Source organism: Phocoena sinus, chromosome 8 (assembly GCF_008692025.1).
Source record: "Phocoena sinus isolate mPhoSin1 chromosome 8, mPhoSin1.pri, whole genome shotgun sequence".
NCBI lineage: Eukaryota > Metazoa > Chordata > Mammalia > Artiodactyla > Phocoenidae > Phocoena > Phocoena sinus.
This window is the reverse complement of record NC_045770.1, coordinates 40,552,615-40,567,335: the sequence shown is the minus strand read 5'-3', so window position 1 is coordinate 40,567,335 and position 14,721 is coordinate 40,552,615. Positions and strand designations below refer to the sequence as shown.

At 36.6% G+C, this 14,721-nt stretch overlaps 1 protein-coding gene across 5 annotated transcripts in view; it reads left to right on the top strand.

Moving 5' to 3' along the window:
- The window catches only part of DEUP1 (deuterosome assembly protein 1), a 233,610-nt gene that overhangs the window by 199,691 nt on the left and 19,198 nt on the right, over positions 1 to 14,721 (top strand). For all 5 annotated transcript variants that reach the window (XM_032639856.1, XM_032639855.1, XM_032639858.1 and 2 more), the window contains 2 exons: positions 8,862 to 8,885; positions 12,032 to 12,183. In XM_032639856.1, the coding sequence (XP_032495747.1) occupies positions 8,862 to 8,885; positions 12,032 to 12,183 (176 nt within the window). The remainder of the gene's footprint in view (positions 1 to 8,861; positions 8,886 to 12,031; positions 12,184 to 14,721) is intronic.

Genomic DNA, 14,721 nt, shown 5'->3' with positions numbered 1-14,721 from the left:
AAAAGAAATGAAATCTTTAAGTTTTTAAGTAATTTGCCCAAGATCACATAGCTTGTAAGTAATTTGCCCAAGATCACATAGCTTGATAACTCCAAGTGCATGATATTAACTGTTATTATATCCCGTGGTTCTGTTTCTTCTGTTTTCTTCACTGGCTCCTCACCCTTCTTCCTCTACTCATCCTTCAGATTTGGCCTTGGCCCTCTGCTTCTCTGGCTGTGTACGTTCTCTTAAAGGATAGAGATAATGTCAGTTATCTCTTCTGGATCATAGAATGGCTTCCAAGTTGGGCACTTCTCAGACCAGATATGCTTTCTTTACATAAGCTTTCCTTGTAGAACATGTGCTCAATTTCTCATAGGAAGTCAGAACTCTTTACATTCCACGGCTTCCTTAATCTGGCTCACCCACTTTGTTTCCCTGTAGCGACTTACACAAAGCCTCCACTATAGCTAGAGTAGCTTATTCTTATCTGTGTGTGTGATGCTCATTTCTCATGTTCTTTCTTATTACCAGGCCTTTGCACATGCTTTTCCTTCTACCTAAAAATCCCCTTTCCCTACTTCACATGGCCATGCCCTATTAATGTTTCAAGTCTCTCCACATAAATTTTACATGTTATACGAAATCTTCCCCGATTTTCCTCTGTTAAGAGTCCCTCCTCGAAGCCATCATAGCATCCTTTACTTAACACCTATCATACCACAATATTAAAATTACCTGTTTCTTGTCAGCTACCCATTCCCTTACCAGTAGGCTCACTGAGGGCAGTTATGGTCCTAGTTCACCATTGTACCTCAGCACTTACTATAGTGCCTGAATATAGGAGGCACTGAAAAAATCTTCTGTTGGTTGAGTGAATGAATAAATGAATGAGTGAATGATGAATTAATTAACCTATTATATGTCCTCCACCTTTCCTTTACTTTACGAGAGTAAAGACATACCCTTTTCTTTATTAAATCCTACCAGTCCCGGGCTTCCCTGGTGGCGCAGTGGTTGAGAGTCCGCCTGCCGATGCAGGGGACACGGGTTCGTGCCCCAGTCCGGGAGGATCCCACGTGCCACGGAGCGGCTGGGCCCGTGAGCCATGGCCGCTGAGCCTGCGCGTCCGGAGCCTGTGTTCCGCAATGCGAGAGGCCACAACAGTGAGAGGCCCGCGTACTGGAAAAAAAAAAAAAAAAATCCTACCAGTCCCTTAAGGGACTAGATTAAATTTTATTTCCTCCATAAATTCATTTCCCATTACTCTAGGGCCCATTTAGTTCTCCTGTCTTTGACTTTCTTTAGCACTTAGTTATAACAGTTTAGCACTAAGTTTAGAATTGTCTTCTTTTATTTTTTTAATTATTTAGTATGGGTATGTTTTGTCTCATCAATCATAGACTTCTTGAGGGAAGAAGTGGACTATGTTTTATACTTTTTCTTCATGTAGGGTTTGGTATAGTGTAGGACTCAATGAATACTTGCGGATTTATGGGACTCACCTGTAGTCTAAGAAGCATGAATAAGTTATCATGAAAATCATTTCTAATATCATTAAAAAGATCACTGAAGCCTTGTCTTATCTCACTTTCTGGATGATCTCAATCCCAATAATTGTTGACATTCATTGATTCAGAAAACATTAGAGTTCCTACTTGGTGCAACATAATTTAACACATAATTATACCATATCTATATTATTTACTATTTTTTCATACATGTTACTTTAGCCTACTCAATTTTATTATATTTTCCATAAAGGCAGAGTCACTTTTTGATATTTGATTACATCTGGAGAACTTAGCACATATATATATATATATATATATATACACATATATAATATATATGTCTAAAGATTTGTTAATGGGCTATCATAAAATGGAATGCCATTGATGTATAGCCTTCAATGTGAACTTATTAAAATAGCATTTAATCATATATATTTTATGTAACATTTTACTTCATACAGGAAGGTTATTTTAATTGAAATGTACTTGACATAAAATATGTTGGTTTCAGGTGTGCCTCACAGTGATTTAACATTTGCATATATTATGAAATGATCACAATCGTCTAGTAACCATCTGTCCCATATAAAGTTATTTCAGTATTATTGACCATATTCCATATGCTGTTTAGTACATCCCATTGCTTATTTATTTTATACCTGGAGATTTGTACCTCTTAATCCCCTTCACTTATTTCACCCATCCACCCTTACGCCCTCCACTCTGGCAACCATCAGTTTGTTCTGTGTATCCTTGAGTCTGTTTTGTTTTGTTTTTTAGATTCCACGTATAAGTGAGATTATATGGTATTTGTCCTTCTCAGTCTGACTTATTTCAGTTAGCATAATAGCCTCTAGATCCATCCACTAGATCCACTTGTTGTCCCAAATAGCAAGATTTCATTTTTTTAAAATTATGGCTGAATAATATTCCATTGTATATATACACCACATCTTCTTTATCCATTTGTCTATTGATAGACATTTAGGTTGTTTCCGTATCTTAGCTATTGAGTTAGTGTTTTTGTTTTCTTTAGGTAAATACCCAGATGTGAAATTGCTGGATCATATGACAGTTCTGTTTTTAATTTTTTGAGGAACCTCCATATTTTTTTCCTTAGAGGCTGTACCAATTTATATTCCCCCCAGTAGTGCACGAACATTGCTTTTCTCCACATCCTCACCAACACTTGTTATTTTCTGTCTTTTTTATGATAGCCTTTCTAACAGGTGTTAACAGATAATCACATTGTGGTTTTGATTTGCATTTCCTTGATGATTAGTGATGTTGAGCATCTTTTCATGTCTTTTAGTCATCTGTATGTCTATTGACATCCACATTTTTTAATCAGTTTTATTTTTTGATGTTGAGTTGTATCAGTTCTTTATATATTTTGGATATTAACCCCTTATCAGATGTATCATTTACAAATATCTTCTCCCATTTGTTAAGCTGCCTTTTCATTTTGTTTATAGTTTCCTTCCCTGTGCAAAAGCTTTTTAGTTTGATGTAAACACACTTGTTTATTTTTGCTTTTGTTTCCCTTGCCTGAGGAGACAGATCCAAAAACGATATTACTAAGACCAGTGTAAATGAGTATACTGCCTATGTTTCCTTCTAGGAGTTCTTTGGTTTCAGGTCTTACATTTAAATGTTTAATCCATTCTGTGTTTATTTTGTGAATGGCGTTGAGAGTAGTCCAGTTTGATTCTTTTGCATGTAGCTGTCCAGTTTTCCCAACACCATTTATTGAAGAGGCTTTTTCCCATTGTATATTCTTGCCTCCTTTGTTGTAGATTAATGACCATATAAGTGTGGATTTATTTCTGGGCTCTCTAGTCTGTTCCATTGATCAATGTACTATTTTTGTGCCAGTGCCATACTATTTTGATTACAGTAGCTTTGTAGTATAGTCTAAAGTCAGGGAGCATGATATATCCAGCTTTGTTCTCCATTCTCAAGATTTCTTTTGGTTATTCAAGGTCTTTTGCATTTCTAAACAAGTTTTAGAATTATTTCTGCTAGTGCTGTGAAAAATACGGTTGGTATTTTGAAAGGGATTGCATTGAATCTGTAGATTGCCTTGGGGAAAAGGGTCATTTTAACAATATTAATTCTTCCAACTTACGGGCACAGTATATCTTTCCATTTGTTTCAGTAATCTTCAGTTTCTTTCATCAGTGTCTTATAGTTTTCCAGGTATAGGTCTTTCACCCCCTTAGGTCGATTTATTCCTAAGTATTTTATTTTTTTAATGTGATTATAAATGGGAATGTTTTTTTAATTTCTCTTTCTGATAGTTCATTATTAGTGTATAGGAATGCAAAGGATTTCTGTATATTAATTTTGTATCCTGAAACTTATTGAATTCATTTATTACATCTAATAGTTTTTTGGTGGCATCTTGAGGGTTTTCTATATATCGTTTCGTGTCATCTACAAACAGTGACAGTTTTACTTCTTCTTTTCCAATTTGAAATCCTTTTATTTGTTTTTCTTGTCTCATTACTGTGGCTAGGACTTCCAGTACTATGTCAAATAAGTGGCAAGAGTGGGTATCCTTGTCTTGGTATTGATCTTAGAGGAATTGCTTTCAGCTTTTCACTGTTGAGTATGATGTTAACTGTGGGTTTGTCATATAGGGCCTCTATTATGTTGAGGTATGTTCCCTCTATGCCCACTTTCTGGAGAGCTTTTATCATAAATGGATGTTGAATTTTGTCAAAAGCTTTATCTGTATCTATTGTGATGATCACATAACTTTTATTCTTCAATTTGTTACTGTGGTGTATCAAATTGATTGATTTGCAGATATTGAACCATCCATGCATCCCTGGGATAAATCCCACTTGATCATGGTGTATGATCTTTTTAAAGTGTTGTTGAGCTAGATTTGCTGGTATTTTGTTGAGGACTTTTGCATCTATGTTCAGCAGTGATATTGGCCTGTGGGGTGTGTATATGTGTGTGTGTGTGTGTGTGTGTGTGTGTGTATGTGTATGGTGTCTTTGTTTGGTTTCAGCATCAATCTGATGCTGACCTCACAGAATGAGTTCAGAAGCATTCCTTCCCCCTCAATATTTTGGAATAGTTTGAAAAGGATCAGCATTAACTCTTCTTTAAATGTTTGGTAGAATTAACCCGTGAAGTTGTCTGATCCTTAACTTTTATTTATCGGGAGTTTTTTGATTACTGCTTTAATTTCATGACTGGTAATGTCTGTTCATATTTTCTACTTCTTGATTCAGTTTGGGAAGATTGTACATTTCTAAAAATTTATCTATTTCCTCTTGTTGTCCATTTTATTGGTGTATAATTATTCATAATAATCTTTTACAATCCTTGGTGTTTCTGTGGTGTCAGTTGTAATTTCTCCATTTTCATTTCTGATTTTATTTATTTGGGCTGTATTTCTTTTTTTTTCTTTATGAGTCTGACTCATTTTAAAAGTTTATCAATTTTTTATCTTTTAAAAAGTTTATCAATTTTTTATCTTTTAAAAGGAGCAGCTCTTAGTGTCATTAATGTTTTCTATTTTTTTAGCTTCTAATTCATCTATTTATGCTCTGATCTTATGATTTCTTTCCTTCTGCTAAGTGTGGGTTTTGTTTATTCTTCTTTTTCTAGTTTCTTTAGGTGCAAGGTTAGATTGTTTGAGATTTTTATTGTTTCCTGAGGTAGGCTGGTATCACTATAAACTTCTCTCTTGGAACTGCTTTTGCTTCATTCCCATAGATTTCGAATTGTGTTTCCATTTTCATTTGTCTCCAGATATTTGTATTTTCTCTTTATTTCTTCAGTGACCAATTTGTTGTTTAACAGCATGTTTTGTTTTGTTTTGTTTTGTTTTTACAATTTTCCATTTAGTTATTTCTAGTCTTATAGTATTGTAGTCGAAAAAGATGCTTGATATAATTTCAATTTTCTTAAATGTATTGAGACTTGTTTCTGGCCTAGCATGTGATCTATTCTAGAGAATTTTCCATGTGCACTTGAAAAGAATGTGTATTCTGCTGGTTTGGGATGAAATGTTTTGTATGTATCTATTAACTCTAACTGCTCTAGTGTGTCATTTATGGGCAGTATTTCCTTATTGATTTTCTATCTGGATGATGAGTCCATTGATGTAAGTAGGTTGTTATAGTCCCCTACTATTATTGTATTACTTTCACTTTCTCCTTTTATGTTTGTTAATATTTGCTTATGTATTTAGGTGCTCCCATGTTGGGTGCATATATATTTACAATTGTTATATCTTTTTCTTGAATTGATCCCTTTGTCATTATGCTATGTCCTTCTTTGGCTCGTTATAGTCTTCGTTTTAAAGTCTATTTTGTCTGATAGTATTGCTACCCCAACTTTCTTTTCATTTCCATTTGCATAGAACACCTTTTTCCATCCCCTCACTTTCAGTCTGTTTGTGTCTTTAGATCTAAGTGTGTCTCTTGTAGGCAGCATATATATGGGTCTTGTTTTTTAATCTGTTCAGCCACTCTGTGTCTTTTGATTGGAGTGTTTGGGCCACTTATATTTAAAGTAATTATTAATAATTATGTGCTTACTGCCATCTTGTTCATTGTTTTCATAGTTCTTTTTTGTTCTTTTCTTCTTCTTTTGCTTTTTTCCTTGTGATTTGATGACTATGTTTATGATGATTTCTTAAGTTCAGATGCATTTTGACAACTCTACATTTGTACATGACAACTCTACTCCCCACTCACGTTTAATGTTTTTGAGGTCATGTTTTATATCTCTTTGTTTTGTGTATTCCTTAACTATTTATTATAGATATAGATGATTTTAATACTTTTGTCTTTTAACCTTCTACTAGCTTTACATATGTAAAGCTGTACATCTTTACATATAGATGATTTTAATACTTTTGTCTTTTAACCTTCTACTAGCTTTACTACCTTCTGTATGTTTGCCTTTACCAATGAGAGTTTTTCCTTTCCTAATTTTCATATTTCTAGTAGTGACCTTTTCTTTTCTGCTTAAGGAAGTCCCTGTAACATTTCCTGTAAATCTGGTTTAGTGGTGCTGAACACTTATAGCTTTTGCTAAAAGCTTTGTCTCTCCTTCAAATCTTAATAATAGCCTTACTGGGTAGAGTATTCCTGGTTGTAGGCTTTTCCCTTTCATCACTTTAAATATATCATGCCATCCTCTGATGCACTGCAAAGTTTCTGCTGAAAAGTCAGCTGACAGTCTTTCGGAGTTCCCTTGTATGTAACTAGTTGCTTTCTCTTACTGCTTTTAAGATTCTCTTTACCTTAATTTTTTTCCATTTTAATTATAATGTGTCTTGGTGAAGGGCCCTTTGGGTTCATCTTATTTGGGACTCTCTGTGCTTCCTGGACCTAGATGTCTGTTTCCTTCCCCAGGTTAGGGAGATTTACAGCTATTATTTCCTCCAGTAAGTTCTCTGCTCCTTTCCCTCTCCCTTCTCCTTCTGTGACCCCTATAATGTGGATATTAGTATCCTTGATGTTGTCCCAAAGGTATCTTAAACTGTCCTCATTTTTTTAAATTATTTTTTCTTTTTTCTGTTCAGGTTGGGTGATTTCCACTACTGTCTTCCAGTTCACTGGCCCATTCCTCTCTATCATCTAATCTCCTATTGATCCCTTCTAGTGTATTTTTTCAGTTATTGTATTCTTCAGCTCTTTTTGGTTCTTCTTTGTATTTTCTAACTCTTTGTTAAACTTATCACTGTGTTCATCCATTCTTCTCCTGAGCTCATTGAGCATCTTTAAAATCATTGCCTTGAACTCTTTATTGGGTAGATTGTTTATCTCCCTTCACCTACCTCTTCTACATATGGAATATATATCTCTCTCACCTCATTTTGCCTAATTTTCTGTTTTTATTTCTTCATAGTAGGTAGGTTGATTATGATTCCTGATTTTGGAGAAGTGGCCTTATGTAGGAGATGTCCTATGGGGCCCAGCAGAACACTCCCCTCTATTCACCAGAGTTGTGTGCTCTTGGGATGCCTCATATGTGGGCTGCATGAACCCTTCTCTTATGGCATGGCTAACTACTGTGGGCACACTAGTTGTCAGGGCTGGGCCCTTGCGAGGGTGGCTGCCAGGCTTTGCCTCATGTGGTGAATGCTGGCCCACAGGTGGGTGGGGTTGGGCCCCAGCATAGCTGACCATGGGGCCTGTGGGGCCTGAGGCTGGTTCCAGACCTCTGATAGGTGGGGCCATGTCCTGGCACAGCTGGATGTGCAGCCCATGAAGTCCTGGGACTGGTGCCATCCAGCTGGTGGGCAGGTAACCCCTGGCACTAAGAGGCTAGAGGGAGGTCTCCAAAATGGCGCTTGCCAGTGCTGGTGTCCATGTGGTAGAATGAGCTCCCAAGAATGGCTGCCACCTGTATCATCATCCCCAGGGGAGTCCTAGTTGCCTCCTGCCTCTCCAGGAGGCTCTCCAAGATTAGCAAGTTTATCTGATCCCGGATCCTTTCAAATTCTGCCTCTGTGCTGAGACTTGGAGCATGAGAAATTTTGTGTGTTTTCTTGAAGAGCAGAGTCTCTGTTCCCTAGAGCCATCCGACTTAACATAAGTCCTGCTGGTGTTCAAAGCCAGACATCCTAGGGGCTCATCTTCCTGGTACAGGACCCCCAGTCTGGGGAGTCTGATGTGGGGCTCAGATCCCTTGCTCCTTGGGGAGAACTTCTGCAATTATGATATTCTTCCGGTTTGAAAGTTGCTGATCCAGGAATGTGGGTCCTGACCATACCGTGTCTCCACCCCTTCTACCCGTCTCACTGTGGTTCTTTCTTTATAACTTTAGTCATGGAAAATCTTCTCTGCTAGTCTTCAGGTCGTTCTCATAGGTAGTTGCTCTATAAGTAGTTGTAATTTTGGTGTGCCCCTGGGACAAGGTGAGTTCAGGATCTTCCTACTATGCCATCTTGAACACATTCCCCTCATAGGAAGTTGACTTTATAATTGCTCTCCATTTTTTATATATGAAGATTTGGAATTGACTTTGATAATTGAAATAGTCAAGCCACTGCCCAAAGAGAAAAATCTTGTGTCTATTGAATAATAAAAAAGAATTCAATATGACTCGGCTCTTTAAGCCTTTATAATCTATTGTCACCTATTTAGCACTTATCTGTTTAAAGATTAAATAAAGAAAACTCATATCTGCTATATGTTAAAATCCCATAATTAGATAGTTAATTTGCTCTGAAATCACTAAAATTAATAAGTAAACATACAATTAAATAATTTGTGCTGAAACTTTACCTCGTGCAATAAGAAACATAATATTTACATCATTATTTTTAGATCTTCTAAAATATGTAGTATTTGTATAATATTAAAATAACAATTATTTTTTCCTTCCTAGACAAATGGAATTACTGATATAAAGGTAGGTCATTTCTGAATAACTAGAGCTTTGAGAACTTTTCTGCTTAATTAATTGTGAAACTCCCTGATTATTTACACTTAGGGGAAAAAAAGGTTGAAAAATGACACCCACCCAGTGGTAGGACCTACCCAGGTAGGAACAGCAGCCCTGCACTCAGTTCTAACCTATTGCATACCTGGGGCTGTGACCACCCCCATTTTCCTCTGGAGAATTTACTGTTGGGACTATCCACCTGGTATGTAAGTTTTCCGACGGTCTCAGTGAGACACTTAGAATAGGAACAGTACCAGCAAGAGGTTTTTTGTGCAAAAACTTGACTGTATGGAGAAAAGTGAGGGGTTTATCTTTATTCTGCTCCTGGGTAAATTATGAAGAATCAATTTTATCATGATAGATTTTTGTGATTCCATATTTATTTAGACCTATATTTGTATTTGTTAAATTTTCTTTTATTTAATGAAGGTGTAATCCAGTTAGATTTAATCAGAACTCAGAATATATGGTAATTTTAAGGCTAATTTGCCTTTCACTATCCATAAAGTTTGCTAAACAAAATAACAGTATAAAAAATTAGTACCCTCATAAGCATCTAAAACATCCATTTATATACTAAAAATTAATATAGTAACCTTAAATTAACATGATTAAAGCCAGTCCTTCTGTAGAAGTACTTTGTTAGCCTAATTACTATTGTAGTGAATTTAAGAGAAAAAGTGCACATACAAAGTACTATCATTCAGACAGTTCAGCAACTCAGATGGCCTTGAGCCAGTGAGTTCAAGTAAACAGGCACCAGCAGGTTTTTCCATTTCAAGAAAAAAAGTCAATTAAAACTATGAAACCCTAAAATTTGGGAGGAAAAAAACAAGAAATTGAGATAATGGGCCTGTAAAAGAACCCATCAGCAGTACAGAGGTAAAGTTTAATCAATGCATGATAACCATCTAGTGGAGGATACATTTCTGAAATCCCTAGAAAAGTATTTAGGAAAAAAATAAAATGAGAGAGCCCCAAAATGTTGTCCAGGAAACTGGAAGATGCTTTTAAATACAAATCGTGTAAATACATTACCTGTGTAATTCTTTCAGGTCATGTTCACAACACATTTAATTTTGGTGCATTTAGAAAATTCTGGGTTTTTAAAAAAATCATTACTATCATTCTTAATTACTTTAAACCAACACTGGGCCAAAGAGTCACAGATGAAATCTAATTTTATAGAAAATTTTTGAATAAAATTGTAACAGAGCAGCAGACCATCAAGAATTATATATTTTGACCAGTAGATGTCTTTTTAGGAGTAAAATTTTGAATCTTTTCCAAGATCTTTTTCAAACAGATCTGTGCATATGAGTATTCTCCTTATGAGTACAAATTTTATAAGATCTGCCTCCTTTATGTTTATCACAAATCTCTAATTTTAGAATAAACAATCCTTTCTCTTTTAAAGCAGATTATAGATTACTCTTTTATATGCACCAGTGTATCTCAAATGAGCAAAGTTGAGATATACTAAAGGCAAGGGCCTAACAAGCAGAGAAATACCTTGAATGGCTCTTCTTTCCCAAAGGGCATCTTGGTCAATAGACATATAAGTATATAACCCTTGCTGTACTGTTTTGAGGACACTTGATCTCCTGGAGCACTTTTTTTTTTCATTCAAAAGTAAGATCTTTCTAAAATTCATAAACTTCTATAATACATTAGGCAGTAAACAAAAATTTTAATAAACAGACTTTGCCTGTGAAGCAAAAAATAAAACAAATAGGTAAACATTTTAAATGCCTAATATATAGTTCTATACGTATCAATGTTGATACTAATATGATAGTATATGAATGATTTTAAATGTGCAATTAGTCAAAAATTTTTGAATGACTTTATGGCATGGCAGCCCATATGAAATGGCACTCAAAGCCTTAAATTTAGAAACTTATAAATGAAAGTTCTAAGCCATAATCAACTATAGTCTTATGAGCTTTGAAACATAGACATGTGTAGCTTCAAAAGATATTTTACTCATGCCATGCTTTTTGTGCTAAAATATTATCCTTCTGAAAGCAGAGAGCTATTGTTTAATCAGCAACTACATAATTCATGGGTATTCGAATCGTAACACTGTAAAGGACTACATGGGGTCATTTAAAGCATTTTCATGTGAGTATATATCCTGTTTTTTAAATTTTTGTGAGAAAAAAGTTTAGGGCTTCCCTGGTGGCGCAGTGGTTGAGAGTCTGCCTGCCCATGCAGGGGACATGGGTTCATGCCCCGGTCCGGGAAGATCCCACATGCCGCGGAGCGGCTGGGGCCGTGAGCCATGGCCACTGAGCCTGCGCGTCCGGAGCCTGTTGCTCCGCAATGGGAGAGGCCACAACAGTGAGAGGCCCGCGTACCGCAAAAAAAAAAAAAAAAAAAAAAAAAAAAAGTTTAGACTCTCCCTAAGAAACTTCTTACAGCATTTAATTAAAACAGCATCAGGAATCTTTCTTCTTGCTCTAAACCTCTCATTTTGTGATTTAAATATGCTGCTTATTCTTTTATGAAGACATTAAAATTGGGTTGCCCGTACTAGAGAGTAAAACTTTATCATGTAGCTACATTGCTCAAAACTGTGTGGTTTTGGCACGGTCTCAACCAGGATCTAATGATCTTGGTATAGAATGGTCCAGAATCATATCCCAGTCTACATGGATTTAGTATATAATTTGTTGCATCACCCAACAGTGGGGAATTGATGTGTGATTTTCTATAATGACACGTATTGTTTTAATCAGAAAAAAATCTTTTAAAATTGAAAGCTATGTTAATTCTGGTTCCATTATTAATCAGCACTAGAAGGCATACCCTATAAACACAAAAACTCCTTTATCTAGCCAATTTCTTCTAGCTGCAGAGAACGGTAATGCATGGAGTGAGCCTTTTCTGTACTGGAGCGTGGGCAGTAGTGTGTGCACCCCTTTTACTGCGATGTGTTCAGTGGCAGCTGTCCCTGAGTACCTGTGTTGTGAGAAGGCGGGGGTGAGAAGAGGCATTAAGGAGGCATACAGGAGTAGAGCGACATCACTTGACTCAAATTAAAGGGTCTTTCCAACGTGTGTCACTTGTAAGTAACAATTTTTTCAATGATAGTTTATTTTATTCTCTAGAGTATGGACTTCACTAACAGGGAACATGCAAGGCATACATCTATTAACAAACTGGAATATGAGAATGAAAGGCTCCGAAATGGTCTTGCAAAACTTCATGCCATTGGAAAATCAGCATGGGCTAACCAAAATACCTACAAAGAAACAGGAAGGTATGCCTATCAGAGCCAAAAAAATAAGGGAAAAAATGAAGATTGGTATGCTGACACCATCACATAAGGACATAAATGTACAGACATTTATTTTTAAACAATTCAAATTATAATTTTATATACTTTCTCTTCAGTTGTTTAACATTTATTTTATGGTGATAATTCAATAGTCTAGATATACCGTTTTTTATATGAAATTCTGTGTTGCCAATAGCTTTCAAAGTATAACAGTGAAATGGGTAGAATGTTAAAATGAGTTTTCGTCACTTCACACCCTTCTTAGAACCTGATGTGGCACACAAAATATACAAATAAGTAATCTTATTTTTTACGTCAAAATATAGGAAGATAGCATGTCTGACTTAACTTCAAATATATATACACTTTATATTGACACTCCGGCAGTGGTGAAAAACTGTGGTCATTTCATAGGAAAGAATCTATGAATGTGTAAGAGAGGTCTTTTCTGTGTGAAAAGAAGAGTGTGGAAAATCAATATCTGCTGCCCTCGTTATCCCCAGGCTCTTTAAAATGTCTTAGTTCAGGGCTTCCCTGGTGGTGCAGTGGTTGAGAGTCTGCCTGCCGATGCAGGGGACGCGGGTTCGTGTTCCGGTCCGGGAAGATCCCACATGCCGCGGAGCGGCTGGGCCCGTGAGCCATGGCCGCTGAGCCTGCGCGTCCGGAGCCTGTGCTCCGCAACAGGAGAGGCCACAACAGTGAGAGGCCTGCGTACCGCAAAAAAAAAAAAAAAAAGTCTTAGTTCAAAATTTAAGTAAATACATCAGCCATAAAATTGGCTAATTTCTTCAACTTTAGTAAAGTATTTATGGAGTCAGAACTGTCTCTGGAGTTCTTTCACCATTTTCCCATACTTGGAAAATGCTCAGCAAGACAAACAAGTTTCTTTTCTACAGGATTTCTCAAAGCCATTAATATTGCTAATTACATTGTGAGTTTCCAGGAACAGGTATGATGTGCAACATTCCCCAAACTTATTTGATTTATTAACATTCCATGGTGCTTAGAAACGGCAAATTAATAAGTCCAGACCCAACTTCAATACAACTTTTGCTTTGAAGCTCATAATACTTAGCATGAAAACTTTACATATTGTTTTCATAAAATATAATTAATATTTGCAACTTTGGGAAATTCACTTAACCTTTGTTTTCCCATCTGACAAATACAGATAATAGTTATAGGGGTTTTCTGAGGATTATAGGAGAAAACATATTTCCATGTAAAATATATAGTCCCCTAAATGTTAGCCATTATCATTGATGTTATTATTACCAACAAAATTGTTAGTATTTATAATAATGTTAATACTGCTCCAACAACTCACAGTACCTAAAAAGTATATTATTTTGGTGGATAAACGAATGGCTGAATCTGACATTTCCTCAAAAGATAGTCCTGTTGGGGAGGAGTGATGCCAGGCTCATCTTTGTAACTAAGCGGTCCAGTTCTACAGGTAGATAAATCCATAAATCCAGGGGCCGTACTAAAAATGTCTGCTCAGCATTCTTGCGGATGTAGTACAGCTCTCTCCCACTTTCACCGCCCCAGCCCTGTATGTATTAGAGGGATATATTCTAAACTGATGTAAGAAACAGAAAGCATTCAGAAGTGCTAAAGTAATAACTCCTCTTCAGGTGGTTAGGGAAGGGAATGAGGGAAGACTGGCTGCTACCCAAAACAAGCACTGTGCATGGGGTGCTGTGATGGGGTGGGAGCAGCAGCACAAAAGCAGTGTGGGGAGGATGAAAGCGGGCACTGCGCCACCAGGGCCCGGTTCTCTGGTGAGCGTGCCCACGTTGACCGGCCAGTATAACTGAACATCTGTCCAAAGGGGCCTAATCTTGATTTGAGGGTAAGAATGTATTTTCTAATATAGAATGAACGCTTTACAAAGTGCTTCCCTACACTATGGATTCATTTCTCCATGGGTCAACTCACCACCCCATCTGTATAGTTTCTCATTGTAGGAGAAAGCAGGCCCCTGTGTTACAAAGGATCTTCCAGTGTATCTTAGTCACTGGTCTGTGTTGAGTGCCCATTAGATGCACAACACTGTTTCCTATTCTTGCTTGTTGGGAATAACTTTGAAAGCCTTGGATGAAGGTACTAGGTGTTGTTATTTAAACAAAAAGACAGCTACTCTGCTTTTTACTATTTTAAAAGAGTGTTTTTATTGTTTGGATTGCTCCCTTTTCTCTTTGCCAGGCAGTAGGGAATGTGTTAAACATGCCTGACGAAAACAAGACAGTAGGGGACACAGAGAGCAGCATAAGAGGTAAAATGCTCAGCAGGAGACTCTTAATAAGCAGTTTGGGTGACTATTCCTGCTGCAAAGCCTTGTGTCCTGCCAGTCTGATTTGTTGAAAGTTTCATTAAATTTGTTTTAATGGCTTGTCTGATTTCAGTGTTCTCCAGTGACCTGATTTTTTTTTTTTTTAAAAGAAACAGCATTTCAAATGTTCTGAATAAATTATTACCATGTAAAACCCACTATGGGGAAAGAGTTGTTGAGAGGCA